This window comes from Lepisosteus oculatus, chromosome 1 (genome assembly GCF_040954835.1).
Source record: "Lepisosteus oculatus isolate fLepOcu1 chromosome 1, fLepOcu1.hap2, whole genome shotgun sequence".
In the NCBI taxonomy this organism is placed as follows: domain Eukaryota; kingdom Metazoa; phylum Chordata; class Actinopteri; order Semionotiformes; family Lepisosteidae; genus Lepisosteus; species Lepisosteus oculatus.
The window spans coordinates 63,856,900-63,877,343 of record NC_090696.1 but is presented as its reverse complement, the minus strand read 5'-3'; the positions used below and the strand labels follow the sequence as shown (position 1 = coordinate 63,877,343).

The 20,444-nt window shown below is 35.0% G+C and overlaps 1 protein-coding gene across 1 annotated transcript in view; it reads left to right on the top strand.

Moving 5' to 3' along the window:
- The window catches only part of sec24d (SEC24 homolog D, COPII coat complex component), a 43,706-nt gene that overhangs the window by 14,536 nt on the left and 8,726 nt on the right, over positions 1-20,444 (top strand). Inside the window, exons 8-19 of the mRNA XM_006630000.3 lie at positions 716-843; positions 8,045-8,183; positions 9,337-9,452; positions 10,657-10,781; positions 14,067-14,258; positions 14,941-15,034; positions 16,588-16,704; positions 17,135-17,305; positions 17,827-17,923; positions 18,201-18,346; positions 19,040-19,178; positions 20,291-20,409. Coding sequence (XP_006630063.2) covers positions 716-843; positions 8,045-8,183; positions 9,337-9,452; positions 10,657-10,781; positions 14,067-14,258; positions 14,941-15,034; positions 16,588-16,704; positions 17,135-17,305; positions 17,827-17,923; positions 18,201-18,346; positions 19,040-19,178; positions 20,291-20,409 — 1,583 coding nt within the window. The remainder of the gene's footprint in view (positions 1-715; positions 844-8,044; positions 8,184-9,336; positions 9,453-10,656; positions 10,782-14,066; positions 14,259-14,940; positions 15,035-16,587; positions 16,705-17,134; positions 17,306-17,826; positions 17,924-18,200; positions 18,347-19,039; positions 19,179-20,290; positions 20,410-20,444) is intronic.

Here is a 20,444-nt window from a genome sequence, read left to right as displayed (position 1 = left end):
TGTACCATCTCAACTGTGAATCCATTCTGTGGTCCATCACTGAAGATCTTGAAAGATGGCATGTTCTTTCTCTGTCTCTAATGGGTCACAATGCAGAAGTGAGACTGAATATACTGTGTAGGCTAAATGACTTTTCCTGTGATTCCTAGTTTGCCAAGAACAAATGATTTGCAACACGGAACTAACAAGCTACTAAATGCCATCTATGTAATGACTAAAAGGCAAATAAAGGGATCTGCTTTCTCCCAGTACTAAAACCCAGTTTACACAATCTAAGGTTTTACACAGTGTTACCATATTTGAACATTCAATAGAATGATGGATGGTGGTGGTATTTGTACCAGTAACTATTAAAGTATCTGTTTAATACTTAAAGGGACAGATAATTGAGGACTGAAAAGGAGGACATTTCTGGGAAAAACTGGACATATGATAACTCTAGTGCTACATAGTATAGAATTCAGTTCAGGGTTTGTTTTTCTATCACTCTTATCATACCATGCAGGATCGGTTAATGGCTGTTTTGGGTGTAGAGAAGGAAGGTTTCAAGAGGAGGGTGGGGTTGTTTTGTTCTGATTTTTTTAGAACAAATATATTTATGTGTATAATATAAAAGGGGATCTTAAAACTGTGCCATGCACTGTAGATACTGTGCCATGCACTGTAGATACTAAAACATCTTTGTCATCTTGCCCTGTAAATGTACTTTTTTTAGGGAATGCAAGTCCTCGGTTTATGCGCTGCACAGCGTACTCCTTTCCCTGCACATCAGATCTTGCCAAGCAATGTCAAGTTCCTCTCGCTACCATCATTAAGCCTTTTGCCACCATTCCAAAAAATGAGGTAAGATAGTGAAATGCAATCGAAGTTCTCACATGTCTTTCCTACCTTTTTAAGTATCAGCTAGAAAACCATCTTCCAGCCCAAACTGGCTTCTGAATTGGACATTTAGGTCAACATGGAAATGCCATAATAGTAATTGCTGTACATCTTCACTTTTAAAGATGTAAATTTTGTGTAATTTAATAATGATTTCTCACCAGTTGTAGCGCGTTAATGCCTTTTCTCCTAAGTGTTTTTTGCATAAACTCTTTATAAGACAAATCTGGTAATACCAAAATCTTTAATGGCTTGCAAGCTTGCAAAAAACAATATGTCAAGTGAGATTGAACTAAACTCTTACAGAACATAATTAAATTATATGGTATTAATTTCTCCACACCTCTAGAGCAAGGATAGAGCAAGGTAGACATAAAACTTTGCACATACAGCACAATACAGAATTTCAGGGATACTGTACATGCTACTGTTTTAGTGTATGGAGGATTTGTGTATTGGCATGTTTATATAATAAGGTATACAGTATTCAATTTGCATTAATTGCATAATGCTTTAAAAGGGGCAAAAAGTCCTTGTATTGACCTAAAGGCACTTGATTTGCATCAGTCTTATAATTTCTACAGGTATATACTGTACAATTATCATGGTACAAACATGATAATAAGTGCCAGTAGTTAGTTGGTTCTGTACTAAGATCAAATAATTTTGTTTTCCTCTTTTTTAATGGTTGATATGTATAATTGGTACCGTGTTATCAAGTCAGCTGAAACCATCAGGTGAAAACTGCCTTGTGTGAAGTCTTGACAAATTTTGTTGAAAGCTGTATGTCATGCTTTACTGGGCTAAATAAGCAATTTTGTTCTTCTGAGCTATTTTAAACTTCCTGGATTAGTAAAGTTAAACACAATTCAACCTTTAATTTTATTTCTCAATGTTTATACTGTACTTACTGTGGTGTAAATATTACTTCAAACAGTTTTAGGTAATGCAGAACTCTCTGGGTATTCAATTTAAGCTTATGTGATCCAAGTGACTTTCCACACAGTTCTCATCTTGTAAAAAGGCACTGAAAAGCCTTTAAAGGAATGGCAGCACACACTTAATACAATTGCTGAAGAAATATAAACTTTATTCAGCATTATCCAGAGAACTGATGATAGCAGGTTTGTTCAATGCATTTCTTTTTTGTGTGGTCTACATGTAAGGTGTAATGCAGAAATCAATAGCTTAAACAGAGTTGTGAGAGTTTTGCAATCAAGCATTGGATTAAGGACAGACAGCACTAAATTGCTAAAAGAAAAATGTATTGTGCCTACAGTGGAGAGAATGTTGTGTTACTTCAGCTTGTGTTGTTTTCTGCAAAAAAGACATTTTCAATTAACACAGTTTATTTTGTTTGTTCATCTTAATTCACCTTTTATATCACTGCACATATGTTATTAATGTACTAATAACATTATTTAATTTAATGTTAAAATGCACAATATACAATGGAACAAATCAGTTTCATACACAAATTGCCAAATAGGACCAAGGGCAGCACAATACAGTAGTACACAATGACAGTATGCAACAGAAGACACACTGTATTTAATTAGTATAACTATTATTTATGTCAATAGTGGCCGCTTGTGGAAAGCATGGTGATGTCCTGGTGTGTGTATTGTAATTGTCGTTTGAAAGTCTCCTTGGTTCCAGTTGTATTGTATATGAATGTTTAATCGCACACATTTTTAACATTGCAGTTGTTTCCGAAGCCCAGCACACTTAAAAGCACTCTATTCTTGTTGTGATTTAGCCCCTTACACTGTATTTCCGACAGTTTTTATTTCTTTTAAGAAGTTATTTTGCGCAATATTCAACTGCTGTTGAGCCTTCGAATAGATCACTGTAGCTTTTGTGACCAAGGAAAGTCTTTTAAGGCATAAAAAATACACATACGCTTTTTTTTCCCTGCAAAACTACCACCCCAGTTACATTGTCTAGAACACGAAAAAGGGAAATTTACAATCCACTGTTAAGTTAGCTCAAGTGTAACAAATCTGTGATAGCTGAAAATGTATGTTTTTAGCTGGTGGTTTGATTTTTGAAGTAATGAATGAAGAATTGTGAATGCTTCAATAAAGCTGAAGTCTAGGTAGAAATTTAGCAGTTAAAAACTAAAACATCTAAACTTAAAACATTTAATAAAACACAGTGCTGTTACAACCCATTCTAAGCTATTTAAAAGTGCTTTAAATTATTATTATTTTCTATATTGATTATCATAAATGTTTTTTCTTCTTGAATTGAAGATTGAAAGAAATAATTATGTGCTTGAAATCATATAGAACTTTTCGTCCCATAGGATCCCAAACGTTCTTCCCATGCACAGTAGGTGAAGACCCACTTCACCCTCCTGGTTGCCATGTATCTGCTTTTCTGTTCCAAAAGCCTCACTACACAGTAAATCAAGTGGACAAGTGAAAATTTATTAATTGAATTAAGAGGACAAAAATAGAACAAAATTAATGAGAACATTGCCATAAGACCCTTTCAAAGGTCTCCCATCCCAGTCCTGACCACACCCAGTGTAGCTTAAATACTGTAACAAAACAGCTTTTTCGCAATGATAATTATAGAAAGATGATGCAGTGTCTTAATCTTAAATAAAAGTATTTGACCAATAAAATTAATAAAATTAATCTACTGTAACTCTAGCAATAATTATTGTCATATTTCCACTTTTAGTGTAGAAGTAAGCCCTATAGTGTAAGGTGAAGGTCACAGACAGGAGGTAACAGTATTGTAAGTCTCAACAACACCTGCAGTATCCTTATGTTATCAGCATCTAACAGTATTTGCTGGTAAAAGACACTGTTGTACTGTTTAAATGTAGTAAACTTCATCTACCTACTCAGAAAATAGCACAATAGACAATTCTAAAGAGCAAAATATTGCTAACTGTCCTGTTCACAATTAAACTGGTACCTTTGTGTTTGCTTTAGCAATTCTGCAATTTTAAGGCTATTGAAGTAAGCTCTAACAACAAAATCAGTTGTATTTTACCCTACAAAGATTGTGCACTCAGTCACGGAGCTAGTTGGAGTATACGGAAATGATCTCTAGAAGCTTTATTTAGCAGATGAATTTAGAAGTAAATAACTTTGGTTATTTATTCATAATTTGTGGCTCATACAGTATGACATAACTCCACTTCCTCTAAAAAAATGATATCACTGTAAACAGACAGGTCAGAATTATGTGTTTCTAGTACTACACTTAAAGGTTTGTTAAAAAAATGTTAGTTTTTAGAACCTATTTCCCCCCTAAAACAAATTTAGGGGTCAGTCTGTGGGTGACCTAATACTGTAGGTGTTTTGAAGATATAGTTACTGTAGTGTTAACTGAAAAATGTTTAGCAGATGTAGCATGGATTAGTCACAAAATAGTTTAGCATAGTTTTGTTTCTAAGGACTCATCAATAAAAAGTAAATTATTGAATATTAATTTTATAAAAAAAATAATAAATGGTTAAACAAGAATGACATGATGACATTGGTTAACAAAACTTGAATCTTCAGTTCAAGTACAGTAGGTTCCCTTCATACACCACATTGGTGTTAAGGACCACAAAAGTACAATGACTAGTGAAACCAAATGTAACACCATTTGTTTTGTTCCTAGAAGCGTATTGTAAAATACTGGGTTAGGGACTGTAGGAACATATACTGTAGGAATTAATTGCAGCTTAATGAGTAATGAGTATTTCTCCCATTAGTAACAGGTCTGTAATTGAACCCTGGGCCTCAGTGCTATGAGAGAGCATTGCTAACCACTGTCCTTCACTAATTTCACTACTTCACTTGGTACATACAGAAAAAAAAATGCGTAAAAAACTGAAGTGAAAAATGATGTGAAGATCGAGATTTTGGCCTAGAATGAGTGTTCATCCATAAGGATGCTATTATGCATAATGTTCACAATTACGACAATTTTAACTATCGTAGTTCAACTAACCCAATCTCTCCAAAATCCCTCCTAGAGGGATTTGAATGTGTTGACTTTCTATTTTTTTAACAGCTGAAATATGCAATCCATTATTATAAGGATACTGACTTTCATTTCGTGCCTGATAGTTCTACAGTATTATGTAATTAAAACCATTAACTATAGCTTTTCATCACAGAAACTTACAGTACCTCCACAGAGCCAATTGCTCACATTGAGAGGTCACAGACTAAGTAAGAAAGAGGTTAGTATTTACTGTGGTCATGTTAAAGTTTAAAATACATTTCAGAGTGTATTTGCAAAACTGTTCAAGGGTTTGCTAGTTTAAGGATTAATTGCTTTTGTTTAAATAAATCAAGCCACATTATTAATTTCTACAGAATTCAACAGCCTTAGTGACCTACTGTACATAAGAAATCACATTTACTACAACATTTTGTTAGGGATCAAGATTTTCAACATAGAGGAGCTTGTGCTGTGATTTTGTTTTGGGGGGGGCTGATTGTACTAGTATTAAGTTCAAAGTTATACATAACAAATGTACATAAAGTCAAGACTTGTAAATATTGAGTAGTACGCACATAAACATCTAATTATATATTTATTCAGAACAGATTGCAGAGGAGGTTGAACTGCAATACACAAAGCTTTCAAAAGGAGAGAACATTTTTGTATCATTTAATCATTGTACACAATGTTTAAATAATTAAAGAGAAGGGCACGTTGACTGTTCACAGCTGAACAAGGCTTTTGTCCAAATTGTTCTGTGACAAATTATTTTAATCATTTGAATCGCATGTGCATTACAATGACATTATTCTGATTTTGAAACCTTTGTCACACTGCCTAGCATTTATACACTGCATATTTACAGTATGTCAGCAGTTTCTCTGGTTCCCAGCATGTTTATTACATTAGATATCTGTTAAAAGAATATGTACTGTATGTGTCCCTAATAGAAAAAATACACTCATGTTTATTTGCATTCTTTAAATGCATTTCTGAAAGCCATGGTAGGATTTTATTGACAAGAGCCAAGATTCTGTAAAGTTGCCATAATCTCTGATTAACCCATGGATTTGATCTGAGGTGCTCAGTATCCTTTACTTTAGAGTTACAGGATACCTTGTTTGGCTGTAGTTTGAAATGTATTATATTCTGCAAGAAAAAATGGTACAGTATACATGATGTTTTCTAGAAAATATTTCACTTGTACCTATCCCGATTAAGCCTTGCACTGATTAAGTCTTCTGAGAAGCAAGTAAAAAATAGTTTTTCTGCTTTGTGCAGGCTCATCACTCCACCCACCACTACCTTCCTAAGAGATGATTAATGTTGCAGAGATCTAGGAATATACAGTATGAACTACAGTGGGTACAGTGACAGGAGGTGTTTGTTGTTCATTGCTAGCAGTTCTTGGAAGAGGGTTCAGAAAAAAGCTTGGGCATCTGTACTTCTTTTCTGTTTAAATTTAGTATTGAAAATTAATGCATATTCTCCTGGTAAAGCAAAAGCTTTTGGCTAAAATATGCTTATTTTCAGAAATCCTTGCTAAACTAACCTGAACCACAGCTAGTCTGCTAAACCTGTGGTTTAACTGGGTGAACGGGTGGGTTCTGTGCAGGTTCTCAAGTAATGGTCAAGACACAAGTGGCCAGTGGTGCTAGGATTCAGTTCTCTGAACCTCATAACTGGAAGACGAGCGTTTTGCACCCGTTGTTAAAGTGATGGACATACCGAGTATTCACGGTTTTGCACCGTTGCTTTGCCCATGTAATACTTGTGCTTCTTTCCAGCAAAGGTAGCTATATGCATATTCTCCAAGCCAGCCTTTTTTACTGCACAGTTGGCTCACAGTTGTCAGCATGTGCCATATTGAAGTTAGAACATGTCTTTCTTTAGAGACATATCTAAGTATTGCTTTATTTCTAGTGTGTTTATGTTGAAGTGGTACAGTGTTCTAAAACTCTTCATAGCTCTGTCATGCTGAGGGCTGTTTTCAACGACTCATTTGAGTGCTCACTTACACTAAGGACTATTGTATAAAATATTTCAAATTAGGAAGCAAAATGTTATGAGAAAAAGAATACTTCTAGAAGGTATTCTAAAGTTTTTTTCTTTAGTTTTAAGTAATATAACCTTAATTCAAATATATTATAAAACCATATATATAAAAAAAAATTCTTAGCATTCAGAAAAGCAGTGGTCAAGCTTCTTGGATTCGTAACTAGAAGGTTGAGGGTTCAAATCACTGGTGAGGCACTGCTGTTATATCATTGAGGAAACATGTGGTACTTCACCCAAATTTTTCCAGTAGAAACAATCCCTGTTGTATAAATGGGTGCAAATTGTGAAGTCTCTTTGGACAAAAGCATCAGGTAAATTAATGCATTAGTGAACTCAAATGTGAATATTTTGTTTGGTACTTCATATTATAATGACAAATGATGAGTAGCATGAACATGCTACAGTGCCTGTACTGTATGTGCATTGTAGTGCATCGGATATACTGTATCCATATGTCCTCAGTAGTAATATCACAGTTAATTTAAGTAGTAAGCATTGCAAAACCTGGAGAATGCACTGAGATGTTTATCTGAGACTGTATTACTCAGGTAATAATTTTGTTTCCTTCCAGCAACGTATGACAGTATGCAGGCAATGCCCTTCAGCTATGCCTTCATTTGTTTCAGCAGTCAAGAGTGCTGACTGAATTTGTCTTTTCTTTGACAGCACCAGCTGGACTGACTCAGCATGTTTATTTAACTTTATTACAAATAAAATAACTTGCCAGTGAGTTTTAAATGATCTTTGGTGGTTTGCTGTTTGTCCAGATTGGCAATGCTAAAAATACATTGCACGTCTTAATATAATATATGATACTTCCACATGTTTGTACAGTTTTTATCTTAGGCACTGTTAAGTTTGACCATACTGTGAAAAAACATTATTCTCTTGCAAGATATGCATATTAACATTTACAAATTCTGCAGAAAATCTTATTTGCAAATTTGCTTTTCAATATTTGCTCTTTTGATGTACAGTTTACTGTATGTTAAATGTTGGTGATGCTGCATGACATTTAAGTATACTTATTAGAATATTGAATTGTCATTTTTGTCCAAATGCCATGTTAAATGGGTGTCATTCTGATGTAGTAAATGATTTAATCATTGTAATCGCGTTGTTTAACGTGAACTGTCTTGTTCTATAGACTCCGCTACATGTTGTGAACCATGGGGAGACTGGACCCCTTCGCTGTAACCGTTGCAAAGCCTACATGTGTCCCTTCATGCAGTTCATTGAAGGCGGTCGGCGATATCAGTGCGGCTTCTGCAGCTGTGTGAACGAAGGTCAGTCCCCACCCTGCACGAGTGATGGGTGTTTTTCTCAAGAAAGCGTACAGTAGCACTTTGTCACCTGCTACACTGTCTTGTGCACAGGCTTGGCAAACCATTCTCCCCCTCTTTCATTACTTTTTTTTGTACTAGAACTTGAAATTATTCAAAATAAGATGCCGTGGTTTATTCAGAATTTCAGCCTTACACTCATAACAGTGTCATAAGTACTAAATCAAAGTGTTTCACCTGAACATTGAATCTAAATTATGATCAGGCAAGATATTTTTGTTACTGTTGTTGCATTCTTACCCCTCCTGTGTTTGGTGACTAGATTTATAAAGGGCGAATTGAGTTCTAAAACTAAAACATCCATTTGTAGTTCAATGAATTCCTCTTTTATGTTAGTGTAATTGATATACAGTATATTCCTGTACTCCCGATGTGGATGTTGATCAATGCAAGTCTTAACTCAGCTTTTTTCCTATTTTGGCCAAGGAACTAAGCAAACTTTTAAAAGTATGAAGGCATGTGCTTAACTCTGTGTAATTAACATCCCACATAGAGTATGTAAGATCATTAAAGTGTTCAGACTGCAATAACAATGCGTAAGATTAAACTTATCTTAATGCTATCAGGTCACTTTTGAATGATCTTATTGTTTAAACTTAGAAGTGTTCCGGCTATATATAGTCAATGTCAGCGAGGTTTAATTGCTTTTAATCTCTGTCCCATTTTAATCTTAGTGCATTACTATTATTATTACCGAGGATGATAAAAGCATTATTTTAGATTTTTTTGTTTTGATAATTTTTACAGCTGTGTTTATCATCCTGTATTTCCATCTGTCTCAGAGTAGCTGGCTTAAAATATACTTCCTTGGCCTTAAAGGACATCATACTTGTGGCTGGGGATGTGAACACAGCAGGAACTTACTTCATTCTTCCTTAGGACAAAGTTTGTTCTATACGGATTTAAGATGATCATGTTCTTAACGCAGACTGCAAGAAAAGTGCATCAATACTGTAATGCCTTAACCAGAAATTTGTATTGCAATATGAATTTTTATTTCACTCTTGTCACTGATCTATAGAACTTAAAGGGTTTCTTTTTTTAATAGAGTTATGAGGTTGTAATTGTGTTTAAAAAAGCTTCTGTGTTCCTGCAGTGCCACCATTTTATTTCCAGCATCTGGATCACATTGGCAGGAGGGTTGACTTCTATGAGAGGCCAGAATTATCACTGGGATCTTATGAATTTGTGGCTACTTTGGATTACTGCAAGGTATGGATATCGGTAATTGGATAAAACAGTTTTTACATTGTCATTAATGAATGCAGTATAGTGAAAAACCAATGCATTTTTAATTGCCTGATTATTTTTCCCATACCTGCCATATGTGTATAGTTAAAGAAAAATACTTAAGCTAAATTCAGTTAAAAGTGTTAAACATACATTTTCAAGTGGTAGCTAAGGACTACCTACTGTATGTGTATTATGTTCTGGTGGTAGTGGTACTGTTTATATTTGCAGCTCACCAAAGTCAAGGTTACTAGGCAAGCTAGTTATTTGTCTTTGCGTTTTCTCCAAGCAATTTCTTAATTCATATTCTCTGTTTTGCTTATACAGTAAATAGAAATTATGATGAAATGTTAAATCAAAAGTATTTTTGTATTGGGCACATAGTGTCAATTAAGCTGCTCATGGTAGGTTTTTTACCTTGTTTTTAGAAACTCATAGTCAGGTTTCAAATGCTTTTCTTGCTTTAAAAGCTTTTTGAGATTCCAGTCTTTTTTGTACTGGAGGTGGAGGTCAGCTGTAGTAGGTGTACATTTGGCACACTGTATTATTTTTTTTTTCCCAGAACAAGAAAAAAAAAAATGCTAGTCTTTCTGTTTCTACATATAACTTAGTTTTTTGTGATATTAGAATATTATCCTTCAGCTACCTGAAAACTGCTTTTAAAACTATTGCAGCTTTTGTTTTGTTGTGCCTTCTGGCCTGTTACCCTTGGAATCAGTGTGGGTTTTTATTAGGAGGCAGAAAGCCTGGTTTCACTTCGTTGTCCAGCTTTTGTTTCTAGCTTGTTTATTAATGTTTAGATTTCTGGCTGCAGTGAATATTACGCATGACCTAAAAGGCAATTGTTTAATAACTGTGCTCAGTTAAAAGTGCCACATCACTTTTAAAGGAAGTGCCCTGCATTTTTAAATATTTATTTTTTAAGAATTTGGCTAAGTTCTAGAATTTACAATTGCATTTGATGATACATCATCTCTGCTTATAGATTTATATTTAGCCACAGCCATCCATTCCTATTGTTAGTTCCCTAAACATAACTGCTGGTTAAAGAACTATGGAATAAATCTTTCCAAATTTTTAAAGTGGGGCCTTCTGGGCTAATCCATTTAGGTTGGCTGTGAACATACAGAATTCATGAAAAGTGGCAATCAAGAAACTTATTTCCTAATTTCATTTTTTTTTACAGAATAACAGACCACCAAGTCCTCCTGCTTTCATCTTTATGATTGATGTGTCATATAGTAACATAAAGAGTGGCCTTGTGAAACTGGTATGTGATGAACTAAAAACACTGTTGGAGAAACTTCCCAGGTAAATCTGTTTTTTGTTTTGTTTCTTATCTACTGTGTATCTGAAGCCAAGGAAAGTACAGATGCAGTGCGCTGTAACCTAAGCACACACCCTAATTTTATTATAAGCCTTTACAGTTTTCATGTCAGGATTTATACTAGGAATTTAGAACAGGTTGGTGCTACTTTATGTGGAAATGTTCACCACCTCTTTCTGAAATTTGATTAAGCAAGGGACACAAATAAGACATTTATTGCAGGGTAGTATTTAAATTGCAGCATATTGGGATAGCAGTTTTAAAATGGAAAATTCTCTCTTGACATCGGATATAGTGTGTTTTGAAACAGATAAAGAAAATGGCTCCTGATTTCCATTCTTTGGTGAAAGTCCTGCAGGTGATAGAAACCCTTGTCTAGAGTCTCAATGTAGTTAGTTATACAGTCCTGGGTTCATGTCAAGACTTATCCACAATTCACAGCTGTGACGTGAACCTAATTAGAATAATTCCAAAGAAGGGGACAGATGTTTAAGGAAGTCTACACACTACGTTATACACCAGATCAAGTGGATGAGTGAGAAATTACCTTACTACTTAAATTAAGGAGGATATTTAGATAGATCTGATGAAGAAGCAGCAGACAGAGTAATGCCTCTACTCTTATCAGTATACTTTGGGATCTTTAAAGGCTATAAGAGCTCACTGGTTAATATCTCTTCCAAAGGACACCTACAGTATACACAGTGTAGCTAGCCATCCTGCTAGGGAATTGGTTTGGGTATTGTAGAAGGAAAGAGTGCCACCTCCTGGTCCACCTACAGCAGATCTCCCATTCCCTTACAATCTGAACTTGACTCTGTCTCGTTACTTTAATGCAACCACCTGGAGCAGAACTATTTTTGGCCTCTTTAAAAACTTGTTTACTGTTACAGTACATCTTCCTCAGTCTCTCTAAGATAGGTACAGATGGTTAGCCATCTCTTCAGAACTGTTATATAGTCCCCAGTATTTTAAGATTACACTCCTGGCAACTGTTGAAAGCTACAGGAGATTTGAGACTTACTAAAATGAAATGTGCTGTTGCTTATTTTGCTAATTACTGGTCTGTGTCACAGTAAAAGACAATTTCAGGTGTATTGAACCTTTTATACCATGCTCCTCCTTATCCCAGGAAATAGTTGGGTGGTTTGTTCCTCATTTGTCAGAATTGTATCCTCAAGGAATGCTCTTCAGTTAAAACCCTAGAGGTACAGTATGAAATATCGTTTTAGGCTCTGCCAGAACACCTGTTTCAAAATGTTAGGCTGGCAAAGACATATAATTACCCAGGATTTGAAGATATGATGCACAACACAGATTTCCTTCTGCTACAACCGAGAGAATTTTATGCGCTGTTCTTGGTATAAAATATGAAGTGGCAATTAAAAATAAGAAGCATCCTTGCATTTTAAGGTCCTTTGTCTTGGAATCCCCAGGTCTAATTTCCTTTATGTTCAGAATTTTAATGCCATTTTCGCTATCTCTGTATTGATGTGCTTTAAAAGAATTCCAAAGTGAAGTTTTAACACTATGGAGATGGAAAATGACTTGTCTAACTATTGTTTTTACTTTAAGAAAAATGTTTTACCCCTGTTGCTGTGAACATACCATACTTATTGGGCAGAAATGTTCCCATACTTTTATGAAAGGTTTTATCACCAGGAATAATAGTGAAGCCTGAAATATTGAATATCTTTTGAGGTAGCTCTATTAATGAAAACCACATTTGACATCCCACCTTTTTCATGTTCTGTAACTCTTCGAGGAGATGAAATTAATGTATGACCTGCTGGAAAGGTCACAGGTTGTAAAAGCAATCTAGGATAGCAAACCACTAGTATTACAACCTTCAGTTCAACACATCATCATTACTTACTGTAAGAGTTACCAGTATCTCAACAATAACAATAAACATGCTTTTAAATCAAATCTTATAAAAAAAACAGTTCCCTTAGTGTCCAAGGGTGATTCAGTTGCTCTGCTGAAAATGTTTATAGAGGCATGAGAAATACAAGAAATGTTATTGTTACCAATGATCATTTATTGCAAATACTGTATAATGCCTCTAGGTGTTTATGTGTACTGTATTTGTATTTGTTATTTACTGAATATCGGAAACAACAATGTTATTACAAATATCCTGTACCAATGTTTTTATTTAATTTTTGCACTGAGAATTCTTCAGAAGAATGAAAGACTAAATAAACTACAAAATATCGTGTAAACATCCAAAGATGATAAGTACTAAAATAGTTTTAGTATTCTGTGTGCTTGATTTTGTGCTTTGTGTAATATTTTACTTTTGTGACTTAGAATAAAACAGGAACATTCAAAACAGTTAGATGTTATAAACTTGTGTATACAATTATGTTTATTTAAAAAATAATGAAGAAAATAGAACAGTGATTTCTGTGTATTGTATAATCCAAGCCCCATTTGTTTTATAAAGAAGATTTTGTTTAACAAGTCATTTTAAAACTTATTCCCAAAGGAAAGAGAGAAACCTGTCAGCTGTGATGTATAATGTTTAGTTTGGCCATGTGGCAATGAGTGATTCCAAAACAGTCTCATGACATGCAAGATAAAACATCTATTAATTGAAACCATCTGAGTTAACTTGTTTGTTTTTTAGCATTGTCCTTCCAAAAAGCATTCTCTTTCTCTTTGAACTCTTCATGCTCTTTTACTGTAAGACCTACAACAATGAGTCAGACCTTTCAGTTCCGAAGTTTGTCTCAATACTACTTTTGCTTGTAGTATTGAAACTTGCTGTTTCACCCTCCACAAAGCTATGTGAAGTATTTAAGTATTGTCTTCTCCCTTGTGAACAGGCGGCTTTTATTAGCTTTTCCATACAAATTTAACAGTTAAACAGCTGTATACATTATTTCAATAAAAACTCTACAGGTTATCTCTACAGAAATTATAGATATTTAAGTTTTCCAATATGTGTCTGTTACCTTCAAAAGTTATTGTGCCAATTGCTTCCCAACCATTTCTCTGTGGAATCATTTTTTTTAGAATTGCACAGAAAGTATACAGTACCTTGGCCACTTTGCATACCTAACAAAAAATAAACGTCGGTAGCATTCTCCCGGAATGTTTACATTAGACAAAGACAACAAAAAAGAAAAAGTTTGTTTTCAGCATGAAATTAACTTCTATTTTTTCCCTTTACTGTCGGCGTGCTAAGGATGCTCTCCCTTTTAACAATATATAAGAGAATGTCTCACGAGAAAGAGATTACTTAACCTTTTTGTCTCCTCTAGAGAAGAGCATGCAGAAAGCTCAGCTATCAAAGTCGGTTTTGTTACCTACAACAAGATTCTCCATTTCTACAACGTGAAGAGCAACCTGGCCCAGCCTCAGATGATGGTGGTATCTGACGTGGCAGAGATGTTTGTGCCTCTCCTCGATGGCTTCCTCGTTAACTTCCACGAATCGCGATCCGTCATAAACAAGTACGAAGTGTAAAAAAATTTGTTATTTAATAAAAGTAACCAGCATGGGGCACATAAATAATGTGTCAAAATGCACAGTACAGTTTAAAAAAGTCCCTGGTTTTACCTGCAGGGTTTGAGAAAATACAGATGCATGCACTTTCAGCTCTGGCTCGCACTGATATCCTTCTGGGTTTCGTCAAAATAGGAGCATGATAGTTTTGCAAAAAGAGCTTTTCAGCATCATCTGCAAGCTCCATTCCAGTTTTTAAAAAAAGTTTTCTGCCGTGTGGCTAATGGAAGTGCTTGGCAAAAAGACTGATTGCTTACAGAAATAAATGTAAAATTAAAATTTATAATTATAAATATTCTTTTAGGTATTGTGTTACACATACCTATCATGTCGTCACTTAAAATGTTTTCTAGAAGTGCTTGACCATTTATATCCTCCCGAACACTGCTAACTTACACCGCTACCTTAACTGTAGTCTCACAGTTTTAATATTATTAGGTTTAATATAATGTTAAATTAAATTAGGTTAAATATAATGTTTTGTACAGATTTGACCAGCTTATTTTATACTGCAGACCAAGCTTAGACTATCACAGTATCTGGCTACAAACTAAGTAAGAGTAAGGAGAGTAAGTAATTTCCTGTATTGTTTTAATTATATTACTGATTTAATTTCTTCTTCTTTTTTAGTTTGTTGGATCAAATTCCAGAGATGTTTGCAGATACCAATGAAAGCGAGACTGTTTTCGCCCCTGTTATCCAGGCTGGCATGGAAGCTCTAAAGGTTAGGGAAGATAACTTTCCTATTGAAACTCGCAGACCTCTATAGATACAGTATCTATAGAGGTCCTTCGGATGAGACGTAAAACCGAGGTCCTGACTCTCTGTGGTCATTAAAAAAATCCCAGGGCGCTTCTCGAAAAGAGTAGGGGTGTACCCCGGTGTCCTGGCCAAATTTCCAATTGGCCCTTACTAATCATGGCCTCCTAATAATCCCCCTCTATGAATTGGCTACATTACTCTGCTCTCCTCCCCACTGATAGCTGATGTGTGGTGAGCATTCTGGCGCACTATGGCTGCCGTCGCATCATCCAGGTGGATGCTGCACATTGGTGGTGGTGGAGGGGAGTCCCCATTACCTGTAAAGCGCTTTGAGTGGAGTGTCCAGAAAAGCGCTATATAAGTGTAAGCAATTATTATTATTATTATTATAGTATGTTCCTTTAAATTAATTCAGTATGCCCATTTCACTGATTAGTGTTATCTGTGTAATGCAGATGAGTCTGTGCTTGCAGACTTCATGTATACGGAAGGCAGAATTAGAAGTCTTTGTAGTTGATTCCAGCTCCTAGTATTTGTACTTTTAAAACAAAAAAAGGTATAAAAAGACCAGTAACATGTATCCATGATTGCTGGTTTTGATTATGATTGCTTTCTTAATGAGATTTATGTTTTGTTTTAAATAACTAGTGGTTCTTATGGATTCTTTTACAGTTTCTTGATTTACCATTGCTGGTAAATTGTGAATATATAAGATGGAGTTCTTTGTATTTTTACGTTTATGTACTGCACTTGTTCAGATTGTTGTGCTTATGAAATTAAGTTAGGACTTTATAAGTAAGTCATTAATTATATTTTTAATATATGATGAATGCCAGCTAGTTTGGAATTTAACAGCACATTACTAAGTAATACTTGTTGATTAAATGCGAGTAATTAAACTAAAGAACACACATACCTGCATCTGGCAACAAACTACACCAGCATTTTTAGCTTCTTTTTCTGAAACTCTAGAATTTTATACTTCATATTTTTTTTTGTTTTATTTGATTGGGAATAAACCACAAAAAGATGTCTCAGATATAAAAACATGTTTCAGGATTCACCCCAGAAATATTCATGAGTTGAATGTTGGACATAATGTCCTCAGTATGTGACTGGCATCCCATACAGAGTGTGTCCTTTCTTTGTAAATGTTATCTACTGTACAATGTAAGTCACCAACTCACCAAGACCCTGTAATGGACTGAGTTACTCAAAATGAATGAATAGTAAAGACCATTTCTAACAAAACTGGGTAACAAGGAGTATTAAGTACTGTATATATATACTGTATGAATCCTTTCAGAAGGTCACAAGTGCATAATACATTAACTACACCTGTATTTGGTAAAACTGCCTCAGCACTTTATTTGTGACACACAACTGTCTACACAGGATTTGTAACACTTCCAATATTTTGTAAAGTTTTGCTGGGAGTACAGCTGAATTTCTGTAAAACCTAAACAAGGCATTCAAGATGGATCAAAGCCAATCCATCTTAATCTCTCCTCTTAGGCAGCAGAATGCAGTGGTAAACTCTTCATCTTTCACTCATCCTTACCTACTGCTGAGGCCCCTGGGAAACTGAAGAACAGGGATGACAGGAAGCTTGTGAACACTGAAAAAGAGAAGGTGTGTTTTTATGAGAGTTAACGAGAGTTATTAGAAATAGCTGTGTTTTCCATTAACAATAATCCCTGCACACGGTGACAGGCCGATTATAGGAGTATATGAAAAAGGGCAGTAAAAACGCTTGTAGGATTGAGTAACAGGTGCCATATTTTGGTATATAAAAAATGGTTTATTTAAACTTAATAAATAGCAGATCAGATTTCATATTTGCATTCGATTAATTGCAATAATTATAGTTTTGTCCTACGATAGACAGGCTTTGCAGTTTTTCTGGAATAGGGTCCTGTTTTCTGTGACACTCATTAGGAAAATAGGTTTGAATTCAATGATGCTATTAAGAAAGTACCAACTTTTTTGATTATCAGTCTCAAACAAAAACTTCTAATCTGTCAGAATGAAATACATAACAAACTTAGTGCCTGCTCCACAGATTCTGTTCCAGCCTCAGAAGGGTGTTTATGAGCAACTCACCAAAGAGTGCGTCTCCAGCAGCTGCTGTGTGGATCTGTTCCTATTCCCCACCCAGTATGTGGATGTGGCCACCCTGGGGGCCATCCCATTACACACCGGAGGGACTCTATACAAATACAGCAATTTCCAGGTAAACTGTTAATATTGTCTGAAAGATGGAATAAGAAATCATACAATGGTTCCAGTCATCACACTACAGCAGGTGGATGAACAGCTTATTAATATTCCTAATATTCTTTTGACTGCTGATTTAAGCTCTCACTCTAAACTATAGGAGTGTTCATTTTGAGTACCTGGTAAAGACAAATAGACTAAATCTGTGACAGCTATTTAATTTGAAATACATGTTTACTCAGTATGTGTATATTTACAGGCTTAGGAACTTGTAAGCTATGCTTTGAATCGTCAATGTTATGTGGTCATTTCTTAGGTTTTGTTACAGAACAATTTATTTTAATGAGTATTTAATTTATTATTGTGCCATTAAATAATGATAATAACATAGGAATTGCACTGTATCTTTGTCTTTTTTTATATCTGCATGGCTTCTCAAAAGTAAAGGTATAAAATATACGTTTTAATTCAAGTATGCGATAAGAGTTACTGTGCTGCCATCTAGTGGGCAAAAAATAATTGCACTTTCTTTCTTAGATCCAGGCCGACGGGGAGCATTTTCTGAGTGACCTAAGAAAAGATGTTGAAAAGCCAATAGGATTTGATGGTATCATGCGCATTAGGACAAGCACAGGTAATGGGCCCTGGATGTACAGTACCTGTGGAACTGTATGTGATTTAATATTGTTGTAATTATTACTTTTAGCAAAATATTAATTGTCTCAGTAAACACTCAGGACTAATACAACTCTAAAACATATATTATGATCCATATTAAGTTTAAACAGATATTTCCACTGAATATAATTTATGAATGATTGTTAAAATTCTAAGATGCTTCTAGAAGTGTTTTCTAAAGTAATGTGTTTCTGCTATCAAATGCTTTTCTGTGTATGCTTCTGATTTCTTAGGCTTCAGAGCCACTGACTTCTTTGGTGCCATTTATATGAACAACACCACTGATGTGGAGATGGCAGGAGTGGACTGTGACAAAGCAGTCACTGTTGAGTTCAAACATGATGACACACTCAGTGAAGATTCAGGAGCCTTAGTACAGGTATATTAATATATGAGTAAGACACTGTTACGGTTTTGAACACCACAAGTGCTTTTGCTAGGGCTCCCAGGCCTACATTGTGTAAATCAGGAGAGATGAAATCGCATTTCAATTGTGTTTTACTTAATTAATTTTGCTTAAGAGGAACATAGTGAACAATAACGGCAGATTAAAGGCCCGCAAATTATTTTCACCTTTCGTCTACATGTAGAAATCTACCTGTGAATGTAAACGTTTGTACAGTATTTTATGCTCCTACTTCCACTGTTATTTAGTTGTTATTGAGTAGTTTTTTTTGCATTGTGAAAAGTTAGTCTGAGATTGTAGTGCTGATTTTTTTAAAACAACGGATGAACTGGGGATTCATTCACTGTAACAAAACTGTAATTCTTTATTTCTTTCTTTTGAAGGGGTAACTGCTACCATCAAAGGAACTGTTGTGCTATAAATAGTGTACAACATTTACTGTATGACAGTTTTTATTATTGTATATTAAAAAAAACATTGCACCTATAAAACACTAGAACAGTACATTTTAGCACAAGATCCAGTTAGTAAATAATAGCTGCCTATTAATTTTCAGTTTATAATATTTTGGCCTTTTTTTTAAGTTGAAGCTCCTTTGGGAACCACAGCCCATGGAATTTTATTTGGTGTACAGTATACAGCTACTGTATGGTGTTTTTTTTGTAGTGTGCTTTACTGTATACAACAATCGGTGGACAGAGACGACTGCGAATCCATAATTTGAGCCTCAATTGCACCTCACAGTTGGCTGACCTTTACAAAAGCTGCGAGACAGACGCGCTCATTAATTTCTTCGCCAAATCAGGTAACAACATCTCTGTAAACTTAAGTGCATATTTTCCAGGTCTTTAACAATGTATTTTTCATGGCAGTTTGATGGACTAATTAATCCCTTTTTGCACTTTGCTTTTATTTCATCACAGTGTGAGTTACAGTATGTGCAATGAGTAATGTGACGGTTCTTTCTGCTAAACGTCCTGTGCTATTTTCTTTGAAATACTCCCTGAAAAGCTAGCAAAAATTCCTTTTAGTTCTTACTAGGAAGAATGGAGGAGAAAGGGAATATCTTCCCTGAAAGCACATTTGGAAGCTCTCTGAAATGAATAAGCCTGTGCAACACTGACAAATTTACCCTTATTATTTTCTGTTACACAACTAGAATAATAATTTAACATGAAAGACCATCTTACCAGAAAGGAATGAGAATCATGCATAATGCATCTAACAGAATATGGCACAAGTAAAAAAATAGAAAATGCTTCTTTTCCATAATAGGTTGACATTCTGTAGAAATATCACCTTTAGCACTTTTAAGTATTAACAGAATTGTGAAAAGGAATCTCTAGAATTCACAAGTAAATTATCTGGTACATGAATTACTGTGCTTGTTTTTATATTTATTTAGTTAAAAATATATTTAATTATATTAGTCAAACAGAACACTTTCCTATAAAACTACTTGTAATTATACTGTAAATGATAAATGGCACAATTTACTGTGCTTACTGTACACCCCCTGTTTCACCTGTACATGATCTAGATTACAACCTGAACCATACAACCTATCCTTGAAAATGACAGGACATAAAATGTAACTTTAAATACATTAACACTTTAAGTATTGTTACCACAAGTGCAGAAATTCCATCTTTTTTTAAGGTTAAACAATTAATGAAGGCACATTTTTGAAAATCTAAATCGTCACATTTGTTTAACTACAAACACATGACTTGAATCCTGAAATCCTTGATTGTGCATGCTTCTGAATTTGGCAGCCTCTGACATTTTGTAAGAGCACATTACTGTAATAATAAAGGAAGTGGCAAAGCATACTAGAATCCATCTCTTAAGAGAGCCTTGATACAACTGATTGTATTTTATGCATGACTCTTTCCTTCTTGCACACATTCTCCCAAGCTTACCGTGCCATGCTAAACCAGCCACTGAAGACAGTGAGAGAGATCCTGGTCAGCCAGTCTGCACACATGCTGGCCTGCTATAGGAAATGCTGCGCTAGCCCCTCTGCAGCAAGTCAGGTAAGACTGTAGGGGTATTCCACTTCACTGATTAT